At 33.1% G+C, this 13,970-nt stretch overlaps 1 protein-coding gene across 1 annotated transcript in view; it reads right to left on the bottom strand.

Annotated features, from left to right (window-relative positions):
- LOC106460724 (transmembrane and TPR repeat-containing protein 1-like) overlaps window positions 1–13,970 on the bottom strand; it is a 74,817-nt gene that overhangs the window by 19,022 nt on the left and 41,825 nt on the right. The window contains exons 4-8 of the mRNA XM_022387501.1: window positions 8,721–8,790; window positions 7,978–8,081; window positions 5,797–5,986; window positions 1,103–1,224; window positions 210–374 (exon numbers count right to left, since the gene is read on the bottom strand). Coding sequence (XP_022243209.1) covers window positions 210–374; window positions 1,103–1,224; window positions 5,797–5,986; window positions 7,978–8,081; window positions 8,721–8,790 — 651 coding nt within the window. The remainder of the gene's footprint in view (window positions 1–209; window positions 375–1,102; window positions 1,225–5,796; window positions 5,987–7,977; window positions 8,082–8,720; window positions 8,791–13,970) is intronic.

Here is a 13,970-nt window from a genome sequence, read left to right as displayed (position 1 = left end):
TGTATCATAAAAGTCTTTAAGCTTAAAGTGACGAGAAACGTACTGACTGTGGAATTACTGTGTGCTAAAAGTTTGTATCGAGAAAGAATAAACTGATTCAATCAAGAAAGGACTTGTATCGCTAAAGTTCCTCGGAAAGATTCTTTACCGAAAATTAACAAATAAGCAGATACGTAACAATACGTTTCTTTGTTCTGTAACGTTCTTACCTGAAAAGCGTTTCTCTGGATTGCCATACAGCATTTCGTCGTAATGTACACCACATAAATACGGTTAACAGAAAGAACGTGCTTATCCTGAGCAGCCACGTCGCCCTCGGACTCCAGTCTTTCAACCTCTGTAGCCCGTGGGTTACAAGAATATACAATCCAGCACTGTAGTCCGCAAAGGAGTGAAAACATTAATTTGTGTTTAAAATATTGATTTGTGTTTACAACATTAATTTGTGTTTAAAATACTGATTTGCGTTTAAAATGTTGATCTGGGTAACTAATTTTTAACTAGCAAAAATTAAACAACAACAACAAAAAATAAAGTAATTTAAGTTAAACATTGTAATCATTAAATTACTGAAGTTAAACATTATAATCATTAAATTACTCAAGTTAAACATTATAATCATTAAATTACCCAAGTTGAACATTATAATAATCATTAAGTCACCTAAGTTAAACACTGTAATTGTCACTAAGTCACCTAAATTAAACGGTATAATAGTCAATAAGTAACATAAGCTAAACATTATAATAGTCAATACATAACAAAAAATTTCACCTTGTCATCGTGTGACAATTATATTGTTATTTCTGCACATAAGCAAAATTCAAAAACTTACCTGTAAATGTAAAGAATTCGTTCAACCTTCATTAATCCAAAGTTGTGATAAAGTTAGGTAAAATTTATATTAACTTCCGATCATAACAAATTACCTAGTTAGATCGAAACTAAAAAACAACCTGGTAATGGATATAGCTAATTAAGTATACTTTTCTCGTGTTCTTTCTTATAGAGATTAGAATGAGTGGTTTTATCAGTTGGTTACCCTTCGCTGTTAACAGCATGTTCAACGTATTGTTCGACTGTATTACAATCGAAAACTTACCTGGGAATATAGAGGATTCGCTCAGCTACTACAAACCCCACCGTTATAAAAAGATTGGAAGCCGGTAGAAAGGGAAATATGAGTATTGCCAGGGCAACTGATAGAACCGTTATTTCTCTTATCTACCAAGATATAAAAAAGCAAAAATAAAGACATGTAGCAGTGTAATTAAAATGAATAACAAACAGATGCAGCCAAGTCTTGAGAAAAAACTAAAATATAAAGATTTAGTTAAAATCGCTATAATGGAAGAGAAGTAGGTGGTCCACGTTTTAACCAAACCATTTACGTAGGAACCAATGGAGGTGGTTCGTCGAAACAATGAACGCATTTCTGTTTCCCTTGTGGACTGCAACTTGTTCTGTATCCCTTCGTTAGTAAATAAATACACATAGCAAACTTTTGCTTATTGTTAATATCTGATACTTTACAAACGTCTGAAACATGTGGATTGAAATATTTTCTAATAAACGGTACATTACTTTACGTAACTTTCGAATTTACTATCAGACTGTGTTTTTACAACGATGATGTTCGATTTATATCATCTAGCCTACATATAAGGCCAGTGTTTGTCACGTCACGTTTGCTTTCTCGAAATAGGAGGAGTCATAAAAGCCAAAATGCATTTATCAAGATGGAATAATTCAATTGCGGTCTGCCAACTACGATTTTAGTGACGGGAGTGCTAGGTACCCGTGATGGGGTGTGGGTGCCGGGAAACCTTATAAGTGTAATGAGTGTTGGTATAATAAGCCTAATGTAAAGACGTATAGTAGGATCACCTAGTTTAGAGCCAAGTACATAAAATTTATCATGAAAGTAAAAATATCGATTCAATTTTAAACATAAATCGTTTCTGAATTAGCTGCTTTCTGTTATATCAGCAACATTTTTCATAATAAAAAAATCATTAATCAATAGACTCTAAATTAAGAAATCAGCAAATATTTTCCCAGTTTTGTTCTATATACATTTCATTTTATATTTTCAGTACATAGACTAACAACAATAGCAGGTTATACTTTTGTTGCTAAGCAACATGACATAAAAGCCATTATTAGAATGTAATGCCCCCCCAGTGGCACAGCGGTATGCCTGCGGACTTACAACGCTAGAATCCGGGTTTCGATACCCGTGGTGGGCAGAGAACAGATAGCCCATTGTGTAGCTTTGTGCTTAATTACAAACAAACAAACAGAATGTAATGTTACCAAAACGCACTGCCTCTTCTATATATATAAGTTGTTAATCTAACTGACTTTTACCAATAATTATTCTATAAATACGCCACGAATTAATTTCATGAATGATCTTAATTTTGATTGGTTCACAAAGGAATTTACCGACGTTTGACTGTCTCGACTGCACTTTTCTGCCTCTTTGTTGGTCAAACTTGATTTCGCAAAATTGATTTATTTCAGTTAGCAATGAAATGTGAGGTCAGGATATAATATGGGTGGGGGTGGTTGTACTTGCCCCGTCATTTTTGATGGGTATATGCTAGTTATTGAATATAACACACGTGTTAATTGGATATGCACATTGTTAACAGAGTATTATATCATTATATTGGCATTGAATTGAACACAATCAAACTATTAGTTTGTTAGTTTATTTGATATTAGTTAAATATGTATTTTTTCTACAAAAAATGGTACGTAACAATAGAAATTTAGTTTTAACTGTTAATTTTTATAAACAGAACAAATAAAATATTTAAGATAAATCGACAATTCCTTAGTTTGATTGATAAATTGCCATAAATTTTAAACATTACGAATCAAAACGAAATTTTCTTTTGAGTTCAGTTGTTCAGTATCTTTAATGCGTTCTTCTGGAGCATTTATTTATTTTTTAAATTAAAAATGCTTTGTTTTTTTTTGTTCAAACGAAAGTAATTGCAAAATGCATAACTGTTTTTTTCCTTTTTCAAAAGCTATTTAGTTGTATTTCTCTCACATATGGCCAGATAATCACAAAGTCATGTCAAGAATACGAAACGTTAAATCATTAAAGAAAACCAAAGGGTACCTATTACACTTTACACATTGATATACGTCAAAGTAACCAAACCGAATACTGTTATGACAGCGGAATTCACGTGACGCTGGTAACACGTAATGAGTATCTAGAAGGTTCGTGAAGGCTCGAGTGTTTGCCCGACGCCCTCTATTTTTTATATATAAGACCGGCAATAAGTGACGATATGGAGAAGAATTGCAGATAGAGAGATAGAGACAGATAATTGAATCAAGTGAGCGATAATGACCGTAAGTAAAATGCGTGAACCGTTGTGAATTATAGCGTGTGTTCAAGTTAAAATTACTGTGGAAATTAAGCGTATTGCAAAGTTGTATTGAGAAAGAATAAACTAGTTTTATTTAAGAAAGGACTTGTATCGCTGAAGTTCTTCGGAAAGAATTTCGACGGAAAATTAACAAACGAACACAGACGTAACAATACTTACTATATGGAAGTCTTGCATAGAATGACACAGATAATCCTTGCTATAAAACTTCACGTGCCAAGTACAATTTAGAACAATAATTATGTGAGGATGAATGTTATAAGTTTATAGAAAACTTGTTTATGTCTTATAAATTCATAAATGCATACAAAACTTTGTCCTATGAAATGGAAGACATCATCATTTTAGGAATATATATATATATATATATATATATAAAGAGAGAGAGAGAGAGAGATAGAGGGAGAGAGATTCTGAAATCAACTAAAAGAAGAAAACACAAATATTTCAAAACAAAAAGAAAGTTTTAACTGACACCGAACACATTTTATAAGTGTAGTTTAAATTATGTATTATACATTTATTTTCATTCGCATAACTATCAAGCTAAGGCATGTGATCTGAGGTTCCATGGTTCGCGTCTCGTTACTGTAAAATGATGATACTAATCATTACGCTTCGCAATTTGGAGCCTTGGTTGCGTTATAAATGTGATTATTCGATTATAGTAGCCCAAGAGTTGGCGATTCGTGGTGTTTACTGCTGCCATCCCTCTAGTCTATCACTTCAAGAGTAGGGATGGGTAAAACAGATACCAAGTAGTCTCCGCGAAAATCAACAAACAATAAGACTTATGAGCTTCTTCAATCCAAAGAAGAGTGCGAAATGCACGCTATTTTACTATTTAGTTTGTTAATGTTCATACTATATGCTATTCCTGACAATAATTATACAAGGCTTCATGTTGATGAATGAGTACATGAAGTTATTCACATCAGATATTGCTCTGCTCCCCAAGTTATAACGGAGCCTCAGCCTGGACTAATTAAGAGGAATGTGACGTAAAGACATAAGCAGCCAAGCATAATTCTAACCATTTTTGTTAAGTATAAAAACCTTTATTCTTTTATCAGCTAGAAAGCTTGTAGGTTAATAAACCCTTATATATTTTAATGTGGTGCTTCAACCTGCGAGTTTTTGTCTTTTAAATACTAATATCTTCACGTTTAAATTACATTAAAACAGTATTAAAGGAACGCGTGTTTATTGTTGTGATTCGTTAACATTTAAAACATTGAATAAATGAAACGGCCATGAACTACAGAGAACCTTTGGAAGTGTTTTATTTTTTTTAATCTGCCCAACGTTTCGGCTTCACGCCTTTATCAGGAGCATACATTTTCTGTAATGAACTTAATCAATCAAATTAGGGCCCTTGTACTCTTAGAATTAAACCATATAGAAGCGTATATCTTGCATGTGATCATTTCTATAATAAATTTAAAAAACACATCATCAGCGTTAATATCTTTCTAGACTTCTGATTGAATACCGAAACTCGTTCAATGTTAATGCTGTTTTTTGTAGTTCGAATATTTTGAACTACCTTTTTTTTGAGATATTAACGCTGATGACGGAATTTAAGGAAATTCCGAAACGTCGTATTAAAGATGTTTTTTGGTATTACCGTGTTTTTAATATTTATTATAAAACTTCGTTTTTCATCTAATGAAGCAGTTGCAAATACACTGATCATTCCTATTATTAAAAAAATCGTGGCACATACGTAAAACAATGTGATATAACTACGTATAAAAAAGAATATTTTAAATAGTAAATATACGGCACATACGTTAACAATGTGATTTTACCACATACAAAAAAGAATATTTTAAATAGTAAATATACGGCACATACGTATACAATGTGATATAACCACATACAAAAAATAATATTTGAAATAGTAAATATACGGCACATACGTAAACAATGTGATATAACCACATACAAAAAATAATATTTGAAATAGTAAATATATGGCACATACGTAAACAATGTGATATAACCACATACAACAAGAATATTTTAAATGGTAAATATACGGCACATGCGCACACAATGTGATATAACCACATACAAAAAGAATATTTTAAATAGTAAAATGAAAGTCAATATGAGAAAGTTAAATGCAATTAAGCAAACTGACTAATGATGTTTAGGTTATCAATTAAAAGACATTTAGGAGAGGGACGTCCATCTGTAACATTATATACAAGAGGCGATTCGTGGTAACATGAGAATAAAGAAAGCTTCCAGACTATTGACGGCTGGTTTTGATCTTTATAATGATTTGTATGATAAACTATACACAATAACACAACAATGAAACATCAAGTTAACTGGTGGGTTTGTGTTTTTATCCACAACACCTACCTTCTCTTACCTTCACTATTCTTCTGTAGTATATAAAAATAGTTAGAACTCCACCAAATAAAAACATCGAACCGAAGTTACGCATGTCCAACACCGTCTCCACCAGGGGGATACTGCCCATCTGCCAATCATAAGACAGGTTCGTAGGACAAAGCATCAGGTAAGCGTTGAACGTAACCAAGTAGGTCTTAGTAAGAAATCTGGAGGAAAACAAAATGTGCAGAAACCACAAACAAATACTTGTTTTGATATACGCTTTGTTTCTATCTAAACATGGTCGTTAAAGCATGGGTTGTGTAGAAAGAAAGCAACAGAAATAACAGGTTATTGAAATGTTTGATAAATTTCTCCAAACAAAGACTCAAAAGTAGTTTCATTTTCATTAAAAGCTTGCGAAAGACCTCATATTTTGAAAGTGCACTGTTTTTTTAGTTTATTTATTTTTATAGATTATTAAGATATTTTTATGGTGGTCTAGAGAACTAAATTTAAACCGACTATGTTGTCTGTTAATTTAACATTCACTATAAATTTGGTAAAGAGATTACTTACTTACATATCGTTACTGAAATATTTTATTAATATTAAATCATAGTCTCTTAAAGTCTAAAATTATGAGAGCATGTCTTCTTGTTCCACTGAAGTAAAAAAAAAGAAAAACCTATAAATTTTAGAACAGTAATTCTGAAAGTGGGGTGCACGCCCCACAGGAGGGCAATTTGAAAATGCTACAATAAGAAAAAATTTTCATTTAAGTGTGAAATTCTGGTAAATTTCTAAATTTTACATTATATTATTATACCTTTTCAACACCAAATTTGTTTTTATATTAAGGGGCATCCAATTTTGAGGTGTCGAGGTGAGACATAGAGCAAAAAAGGTTAAGAACCACTGCTCTAGAAACATATGTATATAGTGGTAGTTTGAGCAATTATAGAAAAGAGCTGATAAAATAGTTCTTTTCTAATTGCTCAAACTACTTACGAGATAAATCTTGAAAAAAAGAACAGTAGTCTTAGAATTTAAACTTCATTTTTACAAAAGCGTTGTTAAGCTTTATTTAAATATAATTCTACAATTTCTATCTCAACACGTCCTGCTTGGTTTAGTTTGCTACTTAAAGCACATGGTTTTCAGCTTGTGACAGCTGTTAGTCCAATCACGTGACAATTTGCAACTGCTGTATTGAATTGTATTTTTTCTAATGAAATTAAATGGCAATAAAAATCACTGTGAGAATAAAAACTAAGATAACCTGTAACATAGTAATTTATCTCTTAACTTTCTAAACTTTGGGAAATTTTTTTGTTATCGTTTCCTATATGTTAATACCACATTTTTCATCTTAAAAGTATGACAATAATTTACTTAAGTGACTGTATACTTTACGTATACATCAAAAAACTTCATATGATTTATTCGCAATATTCATGTTTAAAAGCGTATATTTGAAATTTCGCGACATTCTATCGCGATAGATTCACACTACATTCAATTTAAAATATATATATATACATTTAATGTATAAATTCACAGTGAGTTCTTAATTAGTAGTTTTACAATATTTTTCTGTTCTGCATCTTTTTACCTTCGTTACTCATCCTCAGAAATCTTAAAAATAACAATATTTATTGTTATTAATGTCCTTACACTACTGAAAAGGAAGGATACACCTTCCACATTTAAATACTTGTTAAACGAAAGTCGATTTTCATTTGTAGGATTGGATTTATTTAACTATGGTTTAACTAATTTGTTATTTTACGTTCTTTCCAGTTATCATAAATGTTTTGAAATGATCATGCATTTTGTAGCAATAAAGATTATTATTGCTATTACTTAATTTTTATCTATTTCTCTCTCTCTATTACTATTTACATATTTGAAGAGTATTATGTATTGTTAGTTTAAAATGTGATTTTAGGACAAACCTAAATCTTCTAAGGTGGTCAAGCTTCGTGAAATATTTCTCGGATAGCAGGCGAAAATATCGTTAATAGCGAGAGCACACAAATGATATTTCAATGTAAACAACCAACATGTACAACACAGTATATTGTAAGTATATGTTTAAGGCCAAATTATATTAAATACTTCTCTCCAAAACAGAAAAACCGCAACTCTGCATGGTATTTTATAAAGATTCAACCGTAATATTTTAATAAAAAATTGGTAATAATAATGTACCAACCTTGTTATCACAGAAGGAGCAAAAGCAGCTGGGTTGTCTTGTACCGAGAACTTTGGTAGCGAACCATGAAGCATCCATATACGGAATCCCAAAAGAACTAAAAACTGTAGACAAGTAAGAGAGGTTTTTCTTTGCATTTTCAGGTGTGCTTCTTTTCACATTTCTTAAGTTACTCTAAAACAACCGTCCAGTGAAATTTGTCGCTAATTATTTTAATAGAAGTCAATGTTTAGTGATGATTATATCTACACAAAAAACTTGAATGTAGATTTTACATTTTAATTATAACGTCCAGGAAAAATACACCTTAATCAAAATGATAACAAATACGATACAATATGGAAATTAGAATTTTCAAAAATGTTTTTTGTTGTTGTTTTAAGTTAGTAAATAAAGAAAGTCAGGTGATAACATCCATATGAAGAACTGTAGTAACACATAAGATATTTGGACATGGAATTTGCTTAGCAACATACCGAAAAAGGTTATTTTAATATTTTAGATAAGATAGTTAGAAATTGTTCCAATTAGACGGACTACAGCGTCAATGACATCGAATTCTGCATTCTCAAACAACTAGTAATCCCAGTAAATTCCTGAGGTCTCTGTTCCTCTTCTTTACTCTTCACAGTACTATAATATATCACGATAAAGAGCCCTGTAAGTTCGATACTAAGGCAAAAGATAAAAAACAACACTAAAGTTATTTTATTCTAAATATTTAGTTTTAGCTAGAAACTTACCCCAGGCAACAGCGAGAGTGTGTGTGTGCCAAACCAAGTTTTAACAAAACTCTTTGTTTCTTTGCTATACCTGAGAAAAGAAAATAATTATAAACAAAAACGTATATCTATCTATCTATATGAACGTAACCTCATACTGCAGTAGAACACGTTTTCTTTTTCTTTTTTTTGAAGTTTGCTCGTGCCACGGGCCTGAATCAATAATTTGTCCAGCAAAACTGGACACCTGTTGGAGTAGTATATCACACAGCTGGACATGAAACACACCAAGCACAATATTACTTATATATAATTATTGGATATTTTTTATCTCTCTCATTTACATATATTCTTCTTATTTCTTCACTCTATCTTATCATTACTTTGTTTTTCTATTTTTCCATGTCTGAATCATATTTTTGTTCGATTACATACTCATTTTCTTCCTTCATCCCTTTCAATTTATATACTATCAAAACTCTTTGAAGCACCTTTCATCTATTTTCTGTTTTTATTGTGTTTTATAGACAAGATGAAGAAAGGGTAACACAGTCTACAAGCTGAAATCATTTGGTTGTTATTCTCGATTAGTGTTAACGTAAAAACTGATAATGACAAGAATTTTAGTAAGTATTATTTGTTTTGTTTTTTACTCTAGCGTATTAAGTAGTAGCCACGTGGGAAAAAAAATCGGTTACAGACTTTTCAGTAACAAGATATTCTCTTCAGAGTTAAGTAGGTCATTTGTTACTAAGATATTATTTTGACAACTTGACCGAATATTCATACTCTTCCAAATACTTTTCTTTTATATTACTTTCAGCTGTGGGTGCATTATAAGCATGACGGTCAACACTGTTACTTTGTTAAAAATGGTATAAAGCGGAGGATGCTGCTGACACACTTCTGTCGTTCCGGTCAATAGTTCATAATTAGAGCGACTATACCTGGAACCTAGGGGTCTTTAACTTGGATGTTTAGCCTATGTGTGTATAAAGTATGCTTCAGGTTGAAAATACTGTTACGTATCTGATCGTTTGATAAGTTCCCGTAAAAATTATTTTCGAGAAACTTCAGCGATTCAAGTCCTTTCTTAATTAAAACGAGTTTATTATTTTTCCTGTAGGCTGTATTGATAAAATTAAAACCACTATTACTACAATATATTAACTAGTTGCCATTATATTATATCAACAATGCTTATACTTGGTAAACTTGACATAATACTACTATTGTAATACTATTACCTGTTACCTGTATGTTGTATTGACATTGTTCACACTTAGTAAACTTGACGCAATAATGTTAATGTAATCTTATTGCATGCTGTATTTACATTGTTGGCACTTGGTAAATTTGATAAAATAGTGTTATTACAATCTAATTACCTACTGTATCGACAGTGTTGGCACTTGGTGAGCTTGACATACTATCATATTGTACTTTCATTACGAGTTGTTGAAATGCTGTATTAATACTGTCGGTATTTGATAAATTTAATACAACATATTTACTGTAATACTATTACATATTATTCATAACTTATGTTGTATTAATATTTATGGTACTGGATAAATTTAACACAATACATTTACTGTAACGTTATTACATATATTATGTTGTATTAAAATTGACGGTATTGGATATATTTACACAATACACTTACTGTACTGCTATATAGTTGATTTACACATTTTGTGTTGTATTAATATTGATGGTGCTGCATAAATTTGACACAATACTTTTACTGCAAGGTTATTATTTATTTTTCATAAATTGTACTGTATTAATATTATTCGTACTTGATAAATCTGACACAATACTTTACTGTTATCGTATTACTTACTGTCCATAATTAATATTATCCATTATTCACATTGTTCATACTTTATGAGCCTCTCCACCACCACCCCTCCCCTCCGGTGGCTCAGAGGTATGTCTTACGGCTTATAAGGTTAAATGTTGAGTTTCGATACCATAATGGACAGAACACAAATAACTCATGGTGTAACTTTGTGCTTAACAATAAAATAAACAGATGCTTGACAAATCTAACAAAATACTTTTACTGTTATGTCATTATTCTCTGTCCACAAATTATGCTTTAATGATATTGTTGGTACTTGATAAAGTTGACACACTACTATCATATGTATATTACAAACCGTAGTGTCTGTCCAAACGTTCGTCTGTCTCTCGTTTACGGCGGCCGCTTCCCGCACTGCGTTTCAAAAGCCCCACACGCAGACAAAATTCAACATTTACTTTTAAAATGACGAGAGAAAAGGCATGAATAATGTTGATGCCAAATTTTATTTAACAAGCAGGATATTCTACACTAAGTTGTTATGAATTAATCACACTATCATTCACATTTCAAAATGTGACGTAACTTAAAGAATAAAAATGTAGATTTACCGTGTGTTATTGTTGAGCGGCTCTTAGTATGACTGAATACTCAACAATTACTTTTCGCGGTATAAGTAGCTCAGAGTAAAATCAAGAGTGTATCACAATTAAACTTTTTAAAGTCCATGAAATAATTTAAATTGATAGATTAACTTAAACTTTTCCATCACTGGGGACGGGCACTTTTGCTTGTTACTGTTATTTTATTACCCATTGTCTATAATTTATGCTATATTAATATTGATGGAACATGATATGTTTGACACAATACTTTTACTGTGATCTTAATCTACTGCCGAAATATACGATACTGACGCTGTAAACACTTGATAAATTGGACACAATATTACTATTGTAATATTTTCATCCATTATCGTTATGCTGTACAGAGGTTGAGTGCATTTAATCAAAACGAATTTGGAGCCTCAACACGTCATTATAGTCCATGTCGCCACTTTCAGTCATTCGTATTCTGTTGACCGTGCATCGTAACAAGTCATGCAGCGTATATTCTGTTACAAAAGGCTCGTCGTACGTCTGCAACGTTTAATGCACACTACTCCTCCTTGATGGCCTTCCATAATCTATCCAGCGTATGAAGACAACGGTTTTCCAACACCTGTTGCAACAGCCTGATCGCACAGAAATGCTGGTCTTAGTATGGAATAGCTGGAATACACGTTTCATTCTTCAGCTGCTTGAGGTATGCGACAATTGAGCTGTTTTGTAATATAGATGTGACTTATTGGTCCGCATTCCTTTATTTTTCAATCTCATTAAGTAGAAGGGATATCCCCTTCTTGGAAATTCCTAGTCTGAATGCATCTTTGTGATCTGATTGTATGAATATTTTGCGTTGGAATGGGGTGTTAGATTCCATTCCAAAAAGCGATTCATTTTCGGTGTTATTACATTATCTACTGCTTATTTATATAGCGTGGTTGGAATACAATTATTATACACTCTTATAATTCTTGAAAATCCCTCAGGAGCTAGATAAAGAATGTGGTGCTTAAAAATATAATTGGCCTAATACTAATATCTTATGAAATATATTGTTACGACAGCGGAAGTCACGCGACGCAGGGAGCATGCGCGCTGGTGTTTCTAGAAGGATCGGGGAACCTCACGAATGTCCCAGTGTTTGCTAGACGCCCTCTTTTTTAGTATATAAGCCGGAGATAGATTGAACAGAAATAATTGAGTCAAGCGAACAGTAGGCACCATAAGTAAAGAGTGTGAATCACTGTGAACTATAGTGTGTGTTTATAAAAGTGGTTAAGTTAAAGTGACCGTGGAAATACTGTGTAATGCAAAGTTGTATCAAGAAAGAATAAACTAGTTTTAATTAAGAAAGGACTTGTATCGCTAAAGTTTCTCGGAAAGAATTTCTATGGGAAATTAACAAACAAGCAGATATGCAACAAATTGGTGTCAGAGAGTGGGACGGGAAAAAAAAGAAAAAGAAGAGGAAAAAGAAAAGAAACAAGAAGTCAGACAACAGCAGTGGCGAGAAAACCTGCAACAGTGGCAGCTCGAACAGCAAAATAAACAAGAAGAGAGATTAATATAATTGTTGGATGAAAAGAAAAGAAACAGAAGAGAGACTACAACAGTGGGTGGAGGAAAAAGAAAATAAATAAGAAGAGAGACAACAGTAGTGGCAAGAAAACCTGCAACAGTGGCAGCTCGAACAGCAAAATAAAGAAGAAGAAAGATTACAACAATAGTTGGAGGAAAAATAGCATAAGCAGGAAGAACAAGAAAATAAAGAAGAAGAGAGACTACAGCAGTGGTAGAAGGAGAAAGAAAAAAAAACAAGCAGAGAGAGGCTACAACAGTGACTAGAAGAGAAAGAAAATAAACAAGAAGAGAGGCTACAGCATACAGCAGTGGTTGGAGGAGAAATAACATAAACAAGAAGAGAGACTACAGCAAAGGCAGAAAAACCAGCATCAGTGGCAATTGAAACAAGAAAAGAAACAGGAAGAAAGACTCCAACAGTTGAGAGAAAGCCAGCACACACAAATGGAAAAGATTAGTAAAGTGAATTAAATACATTAAAGGACAATTTACTGTTATATATTAGCCATGGACATAATCAGCCCCAGACAACGGGAAGCCCCTTCCAGACCTCACAGCTAAACCCTAATGCAGATATCTTCAGTCCTGTCAGAAGTCACATTCCAGACATGAGTGTCAGCAATAGGGGTGATCTAGTACGAAGGAAGCCACGTGAATTCGATGGGATGGCACCATGGGAAGCATATAGAGCACAATTTGAGCTCCTGGCACAAATGAATGGATGGACAGAGGAGCAGAAAGCAGTGTTCCTGGCAACGAGCCTGAAGGGACAACCACAGGAAATACTTGGACAGTTGTCAGCAGCCGACAGGCACAACTATGGAGCACTCGTAGCTGCTCTAGAACTCAGATATGGAACTCAAAATCAGGCCAAAGTCTACAGGGTTATGTTTAGGACGACAGTCCGTGCTAAAGGCGAGAGCCTGCAAAGCTGGCACAGGATTTGGAAAGTATGGCACACAAGGCCTACCCAACTGCACCACCAGATGTCCTCAAGCTGTTGCTGAGGGATCAGTTCGTGGATGCCTTGGACAGTCCACAACTGAAGATACAAGTGAAACAAGCACACCTCTCTACTATGCAGGATGCAATGGCCAGAGCTCTTGAATTCGAGTCCTATGTTAAGTCCAGCACAGAGGTACCAAGGTTGGTTCAGTTATCGGGATTTAAGGCCAGAAGATGGCAGCTTTTGAAGAAGTTTGGAGGACTTTGCTGGCACTGTAACAAACCTGGGCACAAGAGAGCTCAATACCGGCAACTTCAAAACAGGGAAGATGC

This window comes from Limulus polyphemus, unplaced genomic scaffold, assembly GCF_000517525.1.
Source record: "Limulus polyphemus unplaced genomic scaffold, Limulus_polyphemus-2.1.2 Scaffold823, whole genome shotgun sequence".
NCBI lineage: Eukaryota > Metazoa > Arthropoda > Merostomata > Xiphosura > Limulidae > Limulus > Limulus polyphemus.
This window is presented reverse-complemented; position numbering and strand designations above follow the sequence as displayed.